Consider the following 21,650-nt stretch of genomic DNA (forward strand, 5'->3'; position numbering starts at 1 on the left):
GGCTCGGTGCCGCTGCCTCCGGCTGCCCCGAGCGGAGAGGCGGCGGCGTGTGCGTGCGGGGTACGCGTGTGTGCACACCTGGAGGGGGCTGTGTGTCTGTGTACGGAAGGTAGCACGCCTCTGGCTGTTCCTTAGCGTTCTTCCTTTGCTGAGGAATTGGGGTATAGCTAGCGCTGTAATGCGGTCTTGGGGGATGACTTCCTGAGGGGTTTTTGAATCAGGCAAGATGCGCGGGGGGGGTGCTGCAGCTTGTTAAAGTCACCGGTACGGGTAGAAGGACCCAGGCACAAAAGCCTTTTCACCTGATGTGGTTCTTCAGGAGGATGTTACTTCTCCTAAACCTGTCCTTTTTTCAGCTTTCTCAGTTAGCCCAGCGAAGCGCGTGCGTGCTGAAGATCTAAATAGTTGATTTAGATACAGAAAAATAGCTGGAGAATAGAAAGGAACTCTAGTACATCGGAACGTTTTATAATCTCTGTAATGCTTCATCATAATGTACTGGATGCTAGTTGACTTTGGTAGGCTTTTGCTCTGCATCCTGTGGGAGATAACAGGGTATTTATTACATGTAACTTGCACAGTAAGACCCAGCCCTCACCAGAATCAGTAGAACTTGGTAGTTTTTTCACTGAATTTTGGAGCAAACCTTTGGCCGATGTAGGTGAGCTTTGGATTGCCTGCCTGCACAGCTGTATGTTAGATTGAGTCTTCAGTTATCTGAATATTCCTGTAATTGTATCCAATCCCTCACAGCTGAACGTATGTGCAGATCTGGTTGCTCAGAGATTGTGTTTCCTAAATTTAGATGAAGAGGTAAGGGAGTGTGTGGAAAGCGTATAAGGGGATTCATGGCTCTAAAGGCCAGGGGAAAATTAAAACTTTTATCTGAGGAGGAAAAGGAGTAATCAGCTGTGCTGTCATATGGTACTCCTGTGCTGTGGGGGTGTGACAAGCAGTGTAGACCTCTGGGATGAGATCCAAAGAATCATAGTGCTGTCATTCATTGCATTTCTCTCTGCTCTCATGTAAAGGTGTTTTGAGGTGATATGTCTGTGCATTAGTGGCAGGCAATACCTCCTCAATTATTTATAACTTAAAGAAAAAAAGTGCCAGAAGATGTCTTTGGAGGTGTCGGGGGAGGGCTGTATGTGCTTCCATATGTAGCTCTTCCACCTTTGCTGATCTGTCACTGGAGACATATGCAGTGAAAAATACTTTAATGCAAAGTACCAAAGAGCAGGGAGCAAGCTTAGTATTACAGACATTGTGATGCTTCAGTTTCATCAGCACCAAATCATTAAGGTGAATTTAGAACCGTAATACAGTTGTAGTATTAATATGTCACTCTTTACTACTGTCTAATCTGGGGACTATTAAAAAAATTTAAATTATTTAATTTAAATCATTTCATTTGACTTCAAGAATTGGTTGGATTTGTCCATGAATGAGGAAGCAGCTGTGAGCACTTGAGAGCATGAGTGGAACTGTGCAGCTGTCAAAAGATGATGTCTTACATAATACTCCTTAGTTGCTTTACTTTTTCTTTTCCGCCTGAGATCCTAGTTTCAGCATCACTGCATTCAGGTTTTGGGTTGGGTTTGTTCACTTTTTGGGTTTCTTTTTGCTGAAGATGGTTGACTTAATTTTGTGATTTTTAGATAAGTTTTGTTTTTTTCTGTCTGTTCTGCATTAAGCAGCTACACTTTGTTTAAACGTGGTTTGCTAAGGTTAAGTTGTCTGCAGAGTGTTTGCTTACACTGATAGTGTGCTTTTGGTAGTGCTTTGTTGCTACCCCCCATTCGCTGTTTGAGCAGGATCTCCAGTGTTTGGTGTGTAGTGTTTTGCCTCTTGGGGAGACTTGCAGTCATTTTGTTGCTGCTTGTATTCCAGGCTGTCACACATAAGGCTTGCTGGGTTTCAGAGGGCTTATTTGTCCAGTGCTTCAAGCAAGGCTAGTGGGATCTGGGAAGTCTTACGTCAGTGATGCCAAATGCTGTCACTGTTCCTGCCTCTTTCGAATATGTAATGAGTGGAAATTCCTGCTTGTGATAGGGTCATCTCCTTCCACCTTGTCTGTTCAAGGTGTTGAGAATGTGGCTGCGTTTGTGACCCAGCTTTGGGAGTGTGGTCAAGGGTCTTGATTAGGGACAATCCTTATTCTGTTTTATGTAAGAGGAGACGGTGAAATGACTCCTTTACCTCTTTTGTGTGGCTTTTTTTTTTCTTTAAACAGGGACTTATAGCACCCTGAAGTTGCCTGTAGGTGCTCTTTTTACAATTAACACCTTTGTTCCCTGAAATACTGACAGATGTACTCAGTTGTAAATATGTGAGTAGTTTTTATGTGGGACTGCTTAGCTGACAAGTCTAAGCAGGCTGGAACCGTGATACTGTAATCTATAGATTTCATCTTCATATTTTCATTTGATTTTCAAAGCTTTGTACTATTATACTATACTTTATACTAATACTTACATTTTTATTTTAGAGTTGCTTCAGGAATTTACAATAAAACCAGAATTTAACCAGGTATGGAGCTGGCTCATAGTTTGTTACTGAACGAGGAAGCATTAGCTCAAATCACAGAAGCAAAGAGACCAGTCTTTATCTTTGAGTGGTTAAGATTTTTGGATAAAGTGCTGGTAGCTGCTAACAAGGTAATTTAATGGTTGTTTTTCCTTTATTTCTAAAACATTTGTATTAATTTCATGCTACAGAGGGTTAAGAGGTAATGGCCAGGTGATAACAGTATGACTTCAGATTCAGCCTGAAGAGCCTCTGTGTTAGTTTGTAGCTTTTAAGTATTTAATTGTAGGCGGTCAGTGTGACTCAGTTATATAACACGTAGCTTGGTTTGAGTTCTTCATTGTCATAAATATTTGGAAGGCAAAACCTTCCCTCCCAGTGTAGGGATTCTTGATGGTAAAGAGAATTAAAAGATGTTCTAGGCAGGTATTACTGTATTTTTAGTAAGTGTTTTTTAAAAAGTAAAAATTAAATAGGGTGCCAGCTAATTCTGAGCATTTAGCATCTGTCTCTGCTATTATTGAATGTATCTCAAATCTCTGTGAGATAAGCAATTTGCTGAATAACATGCCAGTGGGAGTGATATAAGATTTACTTCAATCTCTTGTAGGTTTTTCTGGGTGTTGGAGGCAAGACACGGGATTAAAGACTTTTCTTATTTGTTTTTGGTCCATTAACAGACAGATGTCAAGGAAAAACAGAAGAAACTTGTAGAACAGCTAACAGGACTGATCAACAGTTCCCCTGGGCCACCTACGCGAAAACTACTAGCAAAAAATCTTGCTGCTCTCTACAGCATTGGAGACACATTTACTGTTTTTCAGACGCTTGACAAGTGTAATGACATCATCAAGAGCAAAGATGATACTGCAGCCTACCTGCCCACAAAACTGTATGTTTACTATTATTAGGGAAAGGTGAATGATTTTTAAGCAAAGTGGTCCTAGATAGTACAGAAGAATCTGCCTAAGTGCACATTATGTTTACTTATATTTTGCATGCTTATGTGCAGTTTACATGTGCTTGATATAGCAAGAGAAAAGAGCAAGATTGAGATTGTGGAGGGCAAGACTCAAAAGGTGACAGACGCGTACATGGCTACCTGAAAGTGAGATGCTTTCCTCTAGGCAAGGGATTATCTTATGTTTCTTCACATGCTTATATCATGGAAAGGATAACAGTTGATGAAGTAATGCAACGAAGAAATTCCACCAGTGGGATTATTGCTGGTTGCGCTCAGGTACCCCATTTAAGATGGAACCTGCAGATTGTCAAACAAGAGCATTAGCTATCATCCCAAGCAGAAATGCAGGCTGGGCGATGAGTGGATTGAGAGCAGCCCTGCAGAGAAGGACTTGGGGGTGTTAGTGGATGAAAAACTGAGAATGAGCCACCAATGTGTGCTCACAGTCCAGAAGGCCAATCGTGTCCTGGGCTGCATCAAAAGAAGTGTGGCCAGCAGGTTGAGGGAGGTGATTCTGCCCCTCTACTCTGCTCTTGTGAGACTCCACTTGGAGTACTGTGTTCAGCTGTGGGGCGCCCAGCGTAAGAAAGACATGGACCTGTTGCAGCGAGTCCAGAGGAGGGCCACGAAGATGATCAGGGGGCTGGAGCACCTCCCCTGTGAGGACAGGCTGAGAGAGTTGAGGTTGTTTAGCCTGGAGAAGAGAAGGCTCCAGAGAGACCTTATGGCGGGCTTACAGTACTTAAAGGGGGCCTACAGGAAAGATGGAGAGGGTCTCTTTATGAGGGAGTGTAGTGATAGGACGGGGAGTAATGGCTTTAAACTGAAAGAGGATAGATTTAGATTAGATGTAAGCAAGAGGTTCTTTACTGTGAGGGTGGTGAGACACTGGAACAGGTTGCCCAGAGAGGTTGTGGATGCCCCCTCCCTGGAAGTGTTCAAGGCGAGGTTGGATGGGGCTTTGAGCAACCTGGTCTAGTGGAAGGTGTCCCTACCCATGGCAGGGGGGTTGGAACTAGACGATCTTTTAAGTTCCCTTCCAACCCAAACCATTCTATGATCTATGCCCAGAGAATTGTAACCAAATGTTCAAGTTTTTTTTCCCCATCAAATGTAGCCTGTTTATATTCCCCTACTGTGATATACTGGACAAGTCATTCAGAGTGTGTATACTTGGATGTGTGTGTGATCTGATCCAGTTCATCTTTACTTATAGGAGCAGTCTTACTGGTAGGAATTTGGTTAATGCCACAAATAGCTTCTGCTGAAACTGTTTTTACTACTTTCTCACACATACTGCTTCATATGTTCACAGTATCTAGTGAACCCCAATTTGGGCTTGCCTTCAGACATTATCATAACAATGGGATTTAACAATAAAATCTGAAATAGTCATCATTTGGGCAGATGCTGTCCTCCTTTTATTTGAAGCTGTTGCAACTGTGTGAGGAACTTGTGTAAGTGGAAAGGGTTTTGTGGTATAACATGCCCTGAAACTTATACTGCTCACTCAAGCGGTAGTCCAGAAAGTTTTTTTTACTGTGTGATTTCAAACTTCAGTTTTTGGTGTTTCTGTAGAAGAATTGTGTAGGAGACATGCCCATTAAGGGGTAGGCTGTAATGAGTTTGTAACAAATAGCTTTGCTAAGAAGTTATTTACCCAAGAATTGCAGGTTTTAAAAAAAGCTTTGTTCCATTGTGATGAAAAAGTGCAAGTTTTCACAAGCTGCTTCTGTGACTGTCCTGAAGCAATTTGTGCATATAACTGCAGTACAGCGTTCCTTAAACTATTCCTTATCTCAGATGGTAAGAGAAGGAAAACGTGTATATAACTGTTTATGGATCCAGTGATTTTCACAGCACCTATAAAATACATAAATTATTGCATAACACAAGAAAATTTAAGTTCTTTGGCTTGAAAAGAAAACCATCATTCAGTAGCTACAAAAATGTGTCAGGATATATTAAAGGATAAGGGTTATCTTTCACGTGCTTGGGAAAGAGACAGTTTATTGAAACACAAACCCCTAATCTTGCTGAGACTTCAGCATACACTTATCTTCTCTGGAATTGTCCACTTTGTATGTAGATCCTGTAATAATACCTGTTCAAATACATTTGTGTTCTTAGAAGCTAGTAACTTTTCTGTTACTTTTTTTTTTGTAAACAAAAAAATGATTTAAATGCACAGTGTTAAACAGCCAGTATAACTAGTTGATAATGAATATTTTTATTCATCAATGATGTTTAAAACATAACATTTCTATTTAAGTATTTGTCTTCATTTAGATAACAGAAGAAGGATACACAGATTTATGTCTTGTTTCATAGGGCTGCTGTGGCATGTGTTGGAGCATTTTATGAAAAAATGGGCAGAATGCTGGGTAGTTCTTTTCCGGAAACAGTGAATAATCTTTTAAAGTCTCTGAAGAGTGCAGAGGTAAGTTTCAGATTATTTTGTGTATGTGGTCTCGATTCCATTTAAACTGAAACCTGCTTCCTCCACAGGTGTTTGCCAAAATGCCTGGATTTTTAGCCTTCTACCTAGAAAAATGCAAATCACTTACATAGTTAGTATCAAGCTAAACATGTGCATGTATTTTTACTGCAGAGAGTTTAGAGTTTTGTCATATGAATATTATATTAGTTGCTTCATAGCGGCATCAGTAATTAAAATTGCAAAATGGTTGTATGTACCATTTCTAACTACTGTGTTAGTATTTCTGCTCGGGTACCCTGAATTAAATTCAGTTGTTTAAAAATTATTAATAACAACTTAAGTTTTTCAACAAAGATGTTACTCTGCATGTGGGCAGGATACATTGTGCCCTGAAAAGAGTGTGTCATAATACTGAGAGAATGTGTCCTGGGCTGTCAGTGGGTCTGATTTGATGTAAATAGCTCTGGGATATTTTTGTTTGTTTGTTTTTGTTTTATAAAATCTATGACAAGTTGGAAGGAGTACTGATTGTGTGGATCTTGTCCTGGCAGCTGTTTTCTTTGGCTGTGTTGTCATACCTGTGTGATTATTTTTTTTTTTTTTTTTTTTTTTTTTTTATTTGTGTGTGTGCCCTCCAACTGTAAGTACCAGCCTGTGTGCAGGTATAGTAGGAAGCTGTTGACTACTTGGGCTTCCTGTTCCCTCTCATCAACTGTTTTTCCTTTTTGCCCAAAGGCTGCAGCAGATAAATGGTGAGGCAGGACAAGCATCTTGTCTAGGGTCAATTTATTGGATTGCCTGGGCTCATCTTCATTTATGTGACAACTGAGGCAGTTTTAGTAAAGCTGTGTATAGTGCTTACTGCTATCTAAAACAAACTAGGTGTTGGTTTTATATGACTTCAGTGACCTATATGATCAATGTTTCAAAAAATATTCCTGCATGGAAGCAGGAAAATGCAGAATTATGCACCTGGTTCTTGATATAAGTACTGTGTCCACATTTTTGTATAAATGTGTTTTGTGTGTGTGCAGTCTCAGGGCCGCAGTGAAATTCTGATGAGTTTACGGAAAGTCCTAAATGGACTTGGAGGAGCAGCAGCTTCTTGTCACCGTGATATTTATAAGAATGCCCGATCTCTGTTGACGGATAGATCTATGGCTGTACGATGCGCAGTGGCTAAGGTGGGTGTGTTTCTCACCAGTCCTAGAAATTCTTGTGCTGTGACTGTGAAGTACCTGCAGTTGAACTGTGACCTGTTGTTTATGATAGGAAATTTGGTAATTACTTGGGCAAGGTAAGTCCTTACTAGTTTACACTAAAGACTCAGACATTTGACTTATTTTCTGTAAATGAAGGTACTGTAATACTGTCTTCCCCAATTGTAAACAAATACGGGATAGGAACATGTTAGCTGTGAGCCTCAGTGGGAGAGGATTTTGATAACATAGTTCTTTTGTTGTGCTTTTCTCTTTCAATTTTTATTTATGTTTTAACCTATTCCATGAGTCTTCTGATTGTTTACTCAGCTAAGTTATTGGGTAAATGGGAGAGTGTGTGTGTGTAAATTAACTCTTAAGATATTCATATTAAAGTATTTGCTGAATAAACCTGATAATTACACTGATACTTAGATAAAAGGTAAGAATGGTCTCCGTTGCTGCTCAGCAAGTCTTTTTTTCCTACAGTGTCTGCTGGAATTACAGAATGAAGCAGTGTTTATGTGGACAGCTGAACTAGAGAATGTTGCAACACTGTGCTTTAAAGCTCTGGAAAACTCAAATTATGGTGTGCGAGTTGCAGTGTCAAAGCTTTTGGGCACGGTCATGGCTACAGCACTGATACCGAAACAAGCAACAGGTACAAGTCCTTCTGGATTCTATTTCCAAGCAGACAAATTGCACCTTCACTACTGTGTTACATGAGTGTTGCACGATACATTGTTGTTCTGGTAGATAGAAGCTTGTTGGTGGATTGTTTGGTTTTATAAACTGTAAGCTAAAAGAGTGCAGAATCCCTGTTGTAGTTGTACAAAGAAAGAGCGATCAAACTATCAAAAGTCGCCTGGGAAAAGTAGCTTATTTTTTAGGCATGAAAACAAGATGTTATCTGAAATGTTGGCTAGATTTATGTTTGCAAGACAGTTTTGAACTTGTAAGTCTGGTTTCATGATCATTGCTTGTATTGGTTGGAACTTTGGGATTAAATGATTACTTTTCCTTTTGCAAAAGTGATGCGACAGAATGTGAAGAGAGCCACACTTGAGGAGGTCTTGGAGCTCATGGCCACAGGATTTCTGCGAGGAGGATCGGGTTTTCTAAAGAGTGGTGGAGAGATGTTAAAAGTAGGAGGATCTGTCAATAGGGAAGTGCGAGTTGGTGTTACCCAGGTTTGTCATAAGCTGTAATGTGTTTTTTTTTTTTAAATAAAGTAACATTTATACATAACTGTAACTTTTGTAGTAGGAAAAATACACACTTCTGCTCTTTATTTGTTTGTGAGTTAATTTACAAGTCTAGTTTGACTTGCCTGTTTTGAGAAATGTACATGCAGTGTCATTCACCTAAGCTACTTCCGTTACTGATGTGCAGTAACAATAGATTAAAATATGTGCTAAGGAAAGCTTATTTGATCAGTGTATATTAGGTGGGATTAACTTGAAAAAATATTTGAAAACTTAATATGCTAAAGACTTTAGCTCCATATTTAAATTTTATTTCTTTTTAGAGAGGACACACTGTTGTCCTTTAGTGTGTGCTGGCTCTTTTTTCAGCTGCTGGATAAAGTTTGCAGCCCTGATTTTTCTTCTCTCCATATGTCTGTCTTGAGTAAGTGAAATCTGCTGTATGTGGAGCTCCACTTGTCTGATAGAGAAAGGTGGCAGCAGCATCTCTTCAAATTCCGGCATTCTCACTCTGACATACATTTCAGTATGCTGCAGTAACTCACCAGAATCCAGATTTTTTGATTGTAGAGTTGTCGTGGTTTAACGTGGTTTTTGTGCAACCCTTTTACTTTTCTCAGCCTTTTTCAGGTGAACTTGGCAAAAATGCCTGGTCTTCATTGTGAATTAGAACACATTCATGTTGCTGTTGTTATTGACATTATGTTCTTAAAATTTTTAGAGACACACACACTTAGAGCAATGGATTGGGTTTTCTTGCTGTCATCGAGAGTATTTTGTGCTTCACAGTATATGTAGTAGTACAGGAGCTACTCTTGGCCCTGGAAACAGTTTAGCTTCAGCGACAAAGACTTGGCTAATGGATTGATTCATCCTGCTTAGCCTCGTTAGGGTTGCTTATTACTAACTGGTATTGCTACTGTACTGCATTATGCATTAGTATAACTGTAGTCTTTAGTCTTCAGTGACTGCACGTAGTCTTTTGTTTCTGTTTTAATTGGATCTGTATGTAACTTCTGAATTTGCAGGCGTACGTTGTCTTTGTTACAACATTAGGAGGTCAGTGGTTGGAGCGCAACTTTGCTACGTTTTTGTCTCATGTACTTGATCTGGTCTCCCATCCTCGTGCAACTCAGACCCATGTGGAAGCAGTTTACTCTCGAAGATGCGTGTCCTTTATCCTGAGAGCAACTGTGGGCAGCTTACTTGGGGAGAAAGCACAGATTGCAGCTGCGAAAGATATATGTCAAGCTATTGGTAAACAAATGAAGGCAGTGGGTGAGAACTGTTTTTCTTTATTTGAGACAAGTTGAAAGTTACTGTCATTATACTGGGTCAGCTGTTTCTCAGCTTTCTTCTACTGTGAGGAATAATTTTGTTGTTACGGTAAAAGAAAATTCAGCTGCTTTCTGTTTGAAAGACGATATCCAAAATGTAAGTTCTACTTGAAAAGTGATTGTGTCAAACTGGCTTGTTATCCAGTGATGGCTTTTGACATTGCATTTGCTTAGAATGGAAGTAGGGAAAAAAGTGTGCATTTGCAATCTATCTTGGGGTAGATTATATTGAAAGTCACGCAGAGTTCTTTACTACCAGTGTTGACGATCGTGTAGATCAGGATCTTGTAGTTGTGTATCCCCCATTAATACCCATACTGATATCCAATTGGATTTTACAGGTGACAAATAAAGATGTAATCTGAAGACTAGAATTAGAGAAGATAAATGTGGCCCCCTTTGCAGGACTTTGCAGAATATATAATCACTAAGAGGACTGACAAAACTGTGTTGGCATTTGTTTCTTAGGAAATTAGTTAATTCAAGCTGGAGATGGAGAAAGTAAACTGGAATTGCACAACAATGCATTTACCAAACATCTGTTTCTTCTCCCTTTTTGCTGCCATCTAATTTGAGTTTAAAGTAATGTTTAACATATGGAAATGGAGTTGATTTTGAAACTTTTGCAGGTTCTTCTCATAACTATTTTTTGATAGGGTAGGTGTGGAATCTTAAAAGCATTCTGACTATAATAAGTATTACTTCCAGGAAAATAAGTCTATTGGAAATGCTACTTCTGAGATAAAACAGTTGCAGAAATTCTTCCTCCTGCCACCTTGTCAAAGCTGCAGGAAATTCCATTATGTATTTGGATGTTCGGAAGAACTGTTTCATTTATTGAGCATTTCTGATGAATTTGATAATAAATTCGAAGGATTTTTAATTGGTGATGATTGCTTCCCTTCATGTAAGGGGGACAATTTTCTAAATTTGTACTGTAGTAGACATATAAACATTAAGCTGGTACTAAAGTCCCTTTTCTTTGAAATGACAGTTGCTGCTTTTGGGTTACTGTGTAGGAGAAGGAACATACAGAGGGATCTAGGATCTTAATTGGGTAACTTTAAGGTGATTAGAGGTTGTGATTAATTATTTAGTAAAGGTCTGCGGTTTTTTGTTTGTTTGTTCCATATATATGTGTGCAAATTTATATGCAGAATGCAGATATGTCAAGATTATATTTTTAGTTACTGTGTATAGATAAAATACAGTGTATATGTGTACATTTGCTTTTGCTATGTTATCCTATTAGTCCTACCTCTTAGTGCATTGCCATCCATAGTAACTGCTGGGCATCTGTTTTTCATGGTCTTTGAATGATTGTGTTTGGCTGATAGCTGTTGTCCTGGTTTCGGCTGTGATAGAGGTAATTTTCTGCTTAGTAGCTGGTACAGTGCTGTGTTTTAGATTTAATGTGAGAATAATGTTGATAGCACACTGATATTTTAGTTGTTGCTAAGTAGCACTTATCCTAAGTTAAGGATTTTTCAGTTTCCCATGCTCTGCCAGCAAGCAGGTGTACAAGAAGCTGGGAGGGAGCACAGCCAGGACAGCTGACCTGAACTAGCCAAAGGGATATTCCATAACATAGAACGTCATGCTCAGTATCTAAACTGGGGGGACTTGGCTGGGAGGGGTGGATTGCTGCTCGGGCATTGGTCAGCAGGTGGTGAGCAATTGCATTGTGCATCTCATTTTGTCTTGGTTGTTTTGGGGTTTTTTTTGTTATATTCCTTTTCATTACAATTCATATTATTATATTATTATTGTTAGTATTATATTTTATTTTAGTTATTAAATTGTTCTTACCTCAACCCATGAGTTACTTTACCCCCCCCCAAATTCTTCTCCCCATCGCACTGGGAGGGGAGGAAGTGAGCGAGCAGCTGCATGGTGCCTAGTTGCTGGCAGGGGTTAAACCATGACAGCTGTAAAACTATTTCTCTTCAGAATGTGTTTGCTTTGTGAGTTCACACTATGACCAAGCTTGTGGTTTTGTTTCAATACAGGGTTGATGTCAAAACTATGTTAAGGTGTGATTCAAATGGTAGGTAAGCAAGATACTTCAAGATACTTTTTGTTTCCTTTTCTGCAGAAGCAGTTGTGAATGATGCTAACAGTGAAAATAAATCAGGAGCTGCTGATGTAGCTGCAAGCCAGCATGTAATGGTGTGTGCCCTCCAGGAACTGGGTAGTCTGGTTCAGAGCCTGAATGCCACTGCATCTCCTCTTATTCAAGAACCCTCTATTGGTATGCAATAAATTTAGATAGATTAAATGAGACATTTGAGCAATGAATATGAAATATCATTAAATCTATTTAAATAATAAATTAATATGTAAGAAATAAATTGATGAAACTGGCACTCCCTGTAGTACTCCAGGTAGCTACATTTGTCCAGCTCATTGTGTTTAGTACGCTAACTTTAGTTCAAGTTTGACAAAGTATTAAGCAACTATTTTGATCAAAGTCTGCCTGAAGCTCTTTTTTAGGGTGACTAAAGTTGTAAAGTTGTAATTTTTAGCATTGATTTTTTTTTTTCTGATAATGGTTTTATAGGAAATACATTGTTTTGCTATATAAGGTCTGAAATATTTGTTCCTGGAAAGCTGTATTGCATTCAGATACCAAATTTCTGTGGGGAGGTTAAGAGTATTTTGACGAGATGAAGCTGTGGATAGTCACATTATAAAAAGCTAGTTATCTGGCTTAAGTTGACTGGTGTTTATGTGGGACTTTCCTCTTGTTTGTTTTAATCAACATTTATACTGTAGTGTTGCAGTTTGAAGTTTTTTTCTGTTTGTGGATGCCTGTGCTTTTTCCAATGGAAGTGCAAGCTCCTTTAAACATTTCATTATGTAGATTGTTGTCACGATGCACATGACATTCTTCTCGTACTGATTTTGCTCCAACTATGTGGTAGGGAAGACTGTGCTCATATTTATACCTTCTGACTGCTGTGCCCCATGAGAACAGAGTGCACTATATCTCAGTGTTATTTTTGCTAGCTGCTGTGAAGTAAGCAGGTAGAAGTTGTTTACCAGCTACAGAGAAAGCAAGAGATAAGGCAGCAGTAGGGACTTTGAAGTAAGAGTTTGCAAAGTTAGAGATCTGGACTAAGGAAGGTGTAGGTGTGGAGACAGATTGTACTGAAGACTTCACAGTTAGAAAGCAGGATTAGCTAGGCATGGCGGTTTGGAAAGTGTAGAAGTATGGTAACTTGGTGCAGGGGAGACAGCGCTGTGTCAAAAGCAGAGTACAGCGGTCAGTGACATCTACGGCATGTGCTTGTCTACAATGTGAAGCAAAACCAAAGATCAGTCTGACTGTTGCTCTGTTATTGGCAATCTGTGTAAAAGATGGGCAGAGTAGGAATCGTCTCATCCAGTACCTGTTCCCTTTATAGGGTTACTGCCTCTTTTCAGTTGTTCAAGTAGTAGAAGTCAGTGCTATGTCTCTGGCAGCTCCAGCTTTGCTGGTAAAACCTGATGTGGAGCAGCATAATGCTAATAACACTTCTGTCTTTCCTTAAAGAAAAAGGCGAAGTCATAAAATTCAAGTACTCTAATTCTAGCTTTCTTAACTTTCATGTTGCCTGTCTAGTATTGATTCAGTTTACTTGTCTATGTATATTAAAAAGCGCATCATAACTTTAAGATTGTAAACTCTCTCTTCTGTAGGTCTGTTGGAGACAGTAACTTCAGTTCTTCTTCATCCCAGCATGGCTGCTCGGCTTGCTGCCGCATGGTGCTTGCGGTGTGTAGCTGTGGCATTGCCTTTTCAGTTGACTCCATTTTTAGATAGATGTGCAGAAAGACTCAACAATCTGAAGACCTCCCCTGAAGCTGTTAGTGGCTACAGTTTTGCAATGGCTGCTTTGTTAGGTGGTGTGCATCAGTGTCCCTTAGGTATTCCTCACGCCAAAGGAAAGGTGAGATAATGAGTTTCAGCTGTGAGTGTACTAAAAGGTACCTTTTTATCTAGAAGTAATAGCTTTGCAAAGTGTGTGACATGGTAACAAGTTAAAGCATTATTGAAATTGAACTTGTTCCTAGCAAGAGAACAATGGCCAAAGTATGTGTTTGTAGTATTTCAGTTGCAATATTTACCAGCTTTTTTTCCCCTTTCTTTCAAATTTGCATTCTTTTTTGGCATATTAATGAATAATTGCTGAAGAGAATATTACTGTCTGTATTGTCATACACAAAACACTAATCATCTGCATGAAATGTAATGTGCATTCATTCTTTATGGAAGGTCAATTTAAATTATTTGAGAACATGTTTATATGTAGTCTGTAAGGGTGGATGTGTAGCAGTAGCTTGCAGTGGCTTAAGTTATATTTTTAAAATCCTTTTGTTTTTGTCATTGGTGCAGATGGTGGTCAGTATTGCTGAGGATCTGTTACGAACTGCTGCACAAAACAGCAGACTCTCCTTGCAGCGAACTCAAGCTGGATGGCTTTTACTTGGAGCACTTATGACTTTAGGTTTGTAAGAACAGTTGCTTTTTGTTTTATTTTACTGCTTGTCCAACATTTCTGATTATCCACCGTGGCAAATGGTCTCTACATATAATCAGTCCAGTATCTAGCACAAGAGTATTTATGCCAAGGGAAACGGAGTGTTAGTGCATTTATTTCAGCACTGTTGTTTATGCTGGGGAGAAGTAAAATATTAGTGTTTACGTAAGCTGAAGGATAGTAGAAGGTGTCACACCTAAAAAAAAATTCTGCTCTGTTTTTAGAAACCCAGCCTTTAGTCATACTGTGAGAAGGGCAAAATTGCCCATAGTCTTCCTTCCTGAATACTGCGGTGCAGAAGAAATGAACTGTAAATAAAACTTAACGAGCATTCCAACAGGTTGCATGTGTGCCTCTGGATAGGCAACAGTACTGATTAGAAGTGTTACCAGTTTAAAATGCCATTCAGTTGTATTTAAAAAAAACCAGCCTTATGTTCATATCTGCTATCAAAGAAATATCAGAAGCTGTATTTTGAAAAGTTTTAGGTATACTCTTTAATTTTGCAGCACTAGTGGGGTTTTTTGGTTTGTTTTTTTTTATACCGGAAAATATGATAGAGTTCTGATGCATTCTGCAGTATTTTGATCTCTCAGCAAATACCATTTTTTGTTTCATCTTGCTTCTCTAAATTGTCTGTCTTTTTTGCCAGCTTATTGTCATGTTTTTCTAACAGAGTAGCCCTATTTTGGTTGTCCTTCTCCAATATATATTTAATGTGGTTGCCCTGGATCTTCTGGAACTTTTTCAGAAGTTTTCTTTAAACTTGACCATTAAACTAGTTACATAATCAGTAACTGTCAGTTATTTTTATGCTCATTTTATGAACAAGTTAGGATAGGCTAAAGAGCTTGCCTTCAAAATAGTAGTATAAAAAAATTAGAAGTCAGAATAAAAAGATAGTAAAAAGACAGTTGGCAGTGGTTACGTATTACATGACAATGTATAGAATTGCCTATTTCCTATTTTTAGTACTGATATCAACAAACAGACTTACCTATACTATTTATTTGTCACACTTTCAACCTACAAATAAGAAAGAATTTCCTTTGTTTTTCTTTGTTCAAGTAGGGAGAAAAGGAAGGGAAGTGAAACAAGAGAAAAATAGCTTAAAGACCAAAAGCCTTCACGGCAGATTTTTCACACTTAGTTAAATACAAGTTTTTATTATACTGTCACTTTATGTTTTTTGCATAGGTCCTTCCGTTGTTCGGTATCATCTGCCTAAGATGTTATTGCTATGGCGAAACGTGTTTCCACGTTCTCTGAAGGAGTTGGAAGCAGAGAAGGCAAGAGGAGATTCTTTTACCTGGCAAGTAACACTGGAAGGTCGCGCTGGAGCTCTGTGCGGTAAGAATTTCAAACTTCAACATTACAAGTGTGCAGTAAACCAAAACATGATCCCAAGTATTACAGAGAGAACTCTCATAACTTCCCTGCTTTCTTTGAAAATGAGTACAATGTGTCAGATTTTCATCAATGTCACCTGGTTTTGGCATATGGTTTTATGAACATGTCACACAGTCTTTCAATAAACATTTTTAGTTGCTGCTTTTTTGATATTATCTTAGGATCTGTATCTTGCTCATGCTTTATACTTGTTTGTTTCAGTAAAATTTTAATTTAAACTATTTTGTTATTAGCTATGAGAAGTTTTGTTGCTCACTGTCCTGAGCTCCTTACTGAGGATGTAATCAGGAAATTGATGACACCCATAGAATGTGCCATGACAATGATGTCGCAGTAAGTAGGCAGTTTTTGCTCTTTATTCACTCCTGTCTTTTCCTAGACCTGAAATACTAGAACTAATTTGTTTTAATTTGCATTCTGACCTAGTACTGTGCTGTTGCTGCTTGTCCATGTTGAAAAAAACTTATATGAGCATTGTATTTATGGTCATTAGCTTTGTAAAAGTATATTATGGCATAGCCTGTGCTGAAGGGCCTACCGTGGTAACTTTTAACTGTGTTTTGGATTTCCAGTTCAGTGAGCTTTTGAATTCGTGGTTTGCTTATCCTTGTGCAAGAAATGAGAAGACTAAGATATCGGTATACTAGATGTTAATCAATAAACTCTCCTTTTATGGAATGTACTAATGAAAAGGCTTTAAAAGTTTTGCAGAATAAAAGAGAAACCACAGTTTTGGGGTCGGTTTTGTGGTTTGGTTTACACCGCCCCCCACCCCCAAATGCCTGAATTACAATAGGAGTTTCTGAGCAGGAGGTACATGTCTCTGATTTACAGCAGTGTGTGGGGTTTTTTGTGGTGGGTTTTTTTTTTTCTTTTAAAAAGTTTGCTCCAAACAATTACCTCTGAAAATGTACTGATAATTGAGTAGTTTTGCTCAGAGTAGTTCTCTGAACATTGTTTTCTTGTATTGGCTAGAGCCGTACCTTGTGAAAAGAAATCTGAAAATACTCTTTTCAGTAGCTGCAATATTTCTGACTATCTCTTTTTCTATTTTGATTCTATAGCATTCCATCAGTAATTAAAGCCCATGGAGCTCATCTCAAAGCTAGTGCAGCTATGGTCCGTTTAAGACTTTATGATATATTGGCTTTATTACCTCCGAAGACATATGAAGGTACATAAATTTTTAACAATTTTTATTAAAGTAAAATTCTGCTTACTCCTTTTGATGTATTTTTGGTGCTTGCCTTTGAAGCAGATAGAAGATTCAAACTAGAATCCTAGGAATCTCCAAGAGTCTTGTACTGTATTCCTCATCTTCCGTATGTTGTCTTGGCAGTAGAACTACGGAGCATAAATATTAGAGTAACACTTAGAGTACAAAAGTTAGAGTCCCACTTATAGGATTGAGAGGTATGGAGATCATGTTCTGAAATCCAATTTAAGTGGTTTATGTTACTGTTACTTAAAAGATAGAGAACATTACTTCTTAGCGTACTCAAAGGGCAGATGTGAGAATGAAGATTTAGTTTTGGTTGCTGGTATTTTATTCTTTTTTAACCTGACCTGATCTATTAGACAGATTTATGCTATTATTATTAAATTGCCAGGCACTGTCACATGACCTGACACGATCTGACAGATTAGCTTTTTGGTTTTTGTTTGGTTTTGTTCATTCATTACATTTACATGATCATGTGGATGAGCAAAATTTTGCAAAATCTGGATTGTCATCCTGGAAGGGATGGCCCAGTCTGTTGTTTAGAACACTGATTTGGAATTGGGAGCCCAGGGTTTTGTTTGAAGCCTTGCTCTCAACTCTAGTCTTGTCAGGTTTACTTCTCTGTTTGGTACGTGTAAAATCGAGGTAATGGTTTATGCTTTGATTTGTAACTTCTGGTCGCTAGCTGAACTCTTTTGGGTAAGAAGCAGCAATGATTCTTTTTAATGTCCATCCTTTCAGGATCATTTAATGCACTTCTTCGAGAGTTGGTAGCAGAATTTACTTTGACAGACAACTCTGCTAATACAACCACATCACTCCTAAGATCTCTTTGTCATTATGATGATAGTGTTCTTCTTGGCTCTTGGCTGCAGGAAACAGATCATAAGTCAATTGAAGACCAGGTAATAAAAAGCTAGAAGAATAATGAATTATCTGCACTATCTGTCTGTGTGATGTGGGGGGGGGGGGGGAAGCCTTTTAAAACTAAAGCTTCATGCCTTGTTTTTAGTCTTATTTCAGAGGTTTGTTAGATGTAAGTCCTTCTATCTACAGTGTACTGGTTTGATTAAAAACTGCCTACAGCTGAGATACAAATTGCATAACCCTACTCATATGGTTGTGGTTAGTGAACTAACCTAATTTCTTTAAAATAAAACAACACTCCCTGCCTCCCACCCCCCACTCCCTGATCTTCCTAGTCTAGCAGTTGTTCTCTTATATATTTTTTTTGAACCAGGAGTAATGTAAGTTCCACTTAAAATGTTTTATAATGAAACTGCTGTAAAAAAAAAAGCAGTATTGCAAATGGTGTTACAGCAAAACAAGATTTAACTGGTTTTATAGGTGTAGTATGCAATCCGACATTTCATTTGGAAGTGCTGACACAACTTTGTTGGCATTATAAGGAATTTGCTGCATTTCTAAAAAAGGTGAATCTTTGAAACAGGAATTAAAAATTTAAAAAAGCAAGCAAGTATTGCTGGGGTGGGGGGGTCTCTCTTAATAAAATTTTTCAGATCAACTGGTAATGTTGATCCAGTTAATCATTTTTCATATGGCCCTTGCAGAAGAAATGTAGCGTAGGGAACAATTTGTTAATGTTAAATAGTTTAGGAAACTATCTGTTAATACCCTTCTCTTTTCTTTCCTAATTTGTGATGACTAGGAAGGGGCTGGCTGCCTCTTTGCAAGCCTATTACCCTCATATATTTCAGGATTTAATGACATGGAGAAAAAAATGTTTGTCCATCTGGGTATACACACCAACCTATTTCTGTCTTCATAATTCTGTTCTAATTTTTGATTTCCCAGTGAACTGTATTCCCTAGACAGCTGACTGTTAGGATCACTTGCTGAACTGTACCATCATAAACTTTGCAACATAGCTTCTGAGAAATTTCTTGGTGTAAGAAGGCGGGAGCTGAAAATGCCTCTTTGCCACAGCCTATCTAATAACGGCAAGGTTTCTCAGAAGGCAGCTGTCTTGACTGAGCAGATCCAAAACCCAAGACTGATACCAAGTGTGAGAACCCAATGGGAAACTGTTGTTTCAGAGGAAAGATCAGCATGTCAAAGTGAAAAAAGGATTTTATAAACTTCCCTTGTTTGTTGTGGTGGACATAGTAGACTTCCAGTTCAGTCTTCAATCCACAGAGCTTTCTGGGACACGCCTCTCCCCATGCCCCTTCCTCCCCCCCAGCCCGCCCTTTGTTTAACCTCTAACCTGTAAAAGTGCCAGTGTTGGTAACTGAGGCCCTGCAGTGCATCACAGGATTCTCTTGTGCTTGGTCACATTTTATTTTTTAGTGATATGGAGGTTTCAACAGATGTTTTCTCTGTTTTCTGGCCTTTTAAGAATACAGAGCTACTCAATTCTAATTTTATTTCATGATTAAATAATTAACAAGTTATGAAAATAAGTTTTCTTCAGAGAAAATAGATGATTGTTTAATTGTGTTTCCTGAAAGAGTGATGGTTAGGAAGTATTTTCATGATGATAGGAATGTTAGTAATTTTAGTACTGTTTCTAAATCTTTCTGTGTAGGAAATCACTACAGCCAAAACTGATTGTTTAGTATACTTTATTGTAACTCAATGCTCAGAGAGTGAATGAATAACCTTTTTTCTGAAATGTCGCTTCGTAGCCAGTGATTGAGAAGCTACTATTTGTACCAGAATTAATCTGCTTTTCTCTAACTTCCATCTCTTACTACCAGGAGTGATAGTTTATGCATTTATCCAGCTGTTAACTGCTTTGGCCCTCGGGAATTTAGCTGTCCCTGTAAATGCTAGTGTGCATATGCATGGGGACACCATAGTTGCATTCAGGTGTTTGTAAGCTTTGTTGTTGTTCTAAGATACTGTCATGGTTTAACCTCAGCCAGCAACTAAGCACCACGCAGCCGCTCGCTCACTTCCCCCCCACCCAGTGGGATGGGGGAGAAAATCGGGAAAAGAAGTAAAACTCCTGGGTTGAGATAAGAACAGTTTAATAGAACAGAAAAGAAGAAACTAATAATGATAACACTAATAAAATTACAACAGCAATAATAGAAGGATTGGAATGTACAAACGATGCGCAGTGCAATTGCTCACCACCTGCCGATCGACACCCAGTTAGTCCCTGAGCGGCGATTCCCCACCGTCACCCCCCCAGTTTATACACTAGATGTGATGTCCCATGGTATGGAATACCCCTTTGGCCAGTTTGGGTCAGGTGCCCTGGCTGTGTCCTGTGCCAACTTCTTGTGCCCCTCCAGCTTTCTCGCTGGCTGGGCATGAGAAGCTGAAAAATCCTTGACTTTTAGACTAAACACTACTGAGCAACAACTGTTGCATCAGTGTTATCAACATTCTTCTCATACCTAACTCAAAAACATAGCACTGTACCAGCTACTAGGAAGACAATTAACTCTATCCCAGCTGAAACCAGGACAGATGCTTCCTTAAGTGTTTTGGTTATCTTGAGTTCCAAATTTTTTGTGTGAACATATATGCAGAGGTGTTTATATTATGTGGCATTTTGCAGCTTCAGCCAAACAGTGCATCTGGAAGTGGTGCTTTGGAACATGATCCATCTTCTATTTATCTACGCATCCCTGCTGGTGAAGCTGTACCTGGTCCCCTTCCTTTAGGAGTATCTGTCATCGATGCATCTGTGGCTCTCTTTGGTGTGGTTTTTCCTCATGTCTCTTACAAACATAGGTCAGTTTATATCAGTGTTCAATTTCAGAGTCCTCTGGTTAGTATTATGTTTTGATTTTTTTTCTTGAAATAAGAATCTACTTTGATATCAAGTGTTTTTAAATTCCAAGTTCAGTATTTGGTGTTCTTTGTGTCTCACGATTCCAGAATGTGTGTACCCAGTTCAGAAATAAGGTGATTTCCTCAGTTTTATCAATTTTGAAGATGAGGGTTCAGAGGTGGAGACTAGATTCTTCTTTCCTCTTACTGTATTTAACGATACTAATGTCTCCTGCAACCAAAATTTCCTGCAAAAATATCCATTGCAACTAACTTCAAATCAGCCTTGAAAACTTAGCAATGGCATCCTTTGAATTTCATTTGGCTTCCACGAGTAAGACCGTTTGGTTTATACTCAGCAAATGATTTTATGTGTGATGAGAAAGAGGGAATGGAATTCGTCTTATTTTCCTTTGTGTTCCACATTACCTTTGCAGAGTTATGAGTTGTCAGGACTACATTTGTCATTCAGTTTAGCTAATTTGTCACTGAGCACAGAATGAAAGCTTCTCTAAGACGCATTTCAGATATGGAATATGGAGGGTAACACTATTTTGAATGGTAGTGGAGAGGCAGTATTTTTCTACTCTTGTCCTAATAGCTTTCTAGTTATACAGCCAAATATATCTGAAGACTCACTTCCTCTTGGTGGTGTTTTCTTCAAAGGGAATAGTAAACATTTGTGGATGAGCTAAAAGAACCAGCCGAGGGACTTTCAGAGTGACTCTACCCTTTCTACCTAAAGTGAATACCTTCTGCAGCCCCTGAAACATAAATTCTGTGACTGAACTTAAAAGGCCTTCTTGTTGTGTGCGTTTTTTTACCAGCTGTGTTTTAGTTTGTATTTCAAAAGAATATCACTTAAATTGCATTCTTTCCTTTGTTTTAGATTACAGATGTTGGATCACTTCGCTGAATGTGTCAAGCAGGCTAAAGGTGTTCGCCAGCAAGCTGTGCAACTTAATATCTTTACTGCTGTTCTTAGTGCCTTGAAGGTAAAACTTGCAAACTTGTAATGGATGCTAAAGTTCATCAGTTTGATTCATTGATTTGTATTCAATACAAAAGGCTGTTAGA

The 21,650-nt window shown here is 38.7% G+C and overlaps 1 protein-coding gene across 1 annotated transcript in view; it reads left to right on the plus strand.

Annotated features, from left to right (window-relative positions):
* Positions 1 to 13: 13 nt before the first annotated feature.
* The window catches only part of HEATR5B (HEAT repeat containing 5B), a 60,420-nt gene continuing 38,783 nt past the window's right edge, over positions 14 to 21,650 (plus strand). The window contains exons 1-17 of the mRNA XM_010581217.1: positions 14 to 60; positions 2,489 to 2,657; positions 3,207 to 3,418; positions 5,822 to 5,930; positions 6,965 to 7,114; positions 7,619 to 7,790; positions 8,162 to 8,319; positions 9,363 to 9,612; positions 11,767 to 11,922; positions 13,353 to 13,603; positions 14,050 to 14,161; positions 15,392 to 15,544; positions 15,838 to 15,937; positions 16,669 to 16,778; positions 17,568 to 17,731; positions 20,359 to 20,534; positions 21,463 to 21,568. Of these exons, the coding sequence (XP_010579519.1) occupies positions 2,532 to 2,657; positions 3,207 to 3,418; positions 5,822 to 5,930; positions 6,965 to 7,114; positions 7,619 to 7,790; positions 8,162 to 8,319; positions 9,363 to 9,612; positions 11,767 to 11,922; positions 13,353 to 13,603; positions 14,050 to 14,161; positions 15,392 to 15,544; positions 15,838 to 15,937; positions 16,669 to 16,778; positions 17,568 to 17,731; positions 20,359 to 20,534; positions 21,463 to 21,568 (2,505 nt within the window). The 5' untranslated portion in view covers positions 14 to 60; positions 2,489 to 2,531. The remainder of the gene's footprint in view (positions 61 to 2,488; positions 2,658 to 3,206; positions 3,419 to 5,821; positions 5,931 to 6,964; positions 7,115 to 7,618; positions 7,791 to 8,161; positions 8,320 to 9,362; positions 9,613 to 11,766; positions 11,923 to 13,352; positions 13,604 to 14,049; positions 14,162 to 15,391; positions 15,545 to 15,837; positions 15,938 to 16,668; positions 16,779 to 17,567; positions 17,732 to 20,358; positions 20,535 to 21,462; positions 21,569 to 21,650) is intronic.

This window comes from Haliaeetus leucocephalus, unplaced genomic scaffold (assembly GCF_000737465.1).
Source record: "Haliaeetus leucocephalus isolate CR32 unplaced genomic scaffold, Haliaeetus_leucocephalus-4.0 Scaffold752, whole genome shotgun sequence".
NCBI classification, from domain to species: Eukaryota; Metazoa; Chordata; class Aves; order Accipitriformes; family Accipitridae; genus Haliaeetus; species Haliaeetus leucocephalus.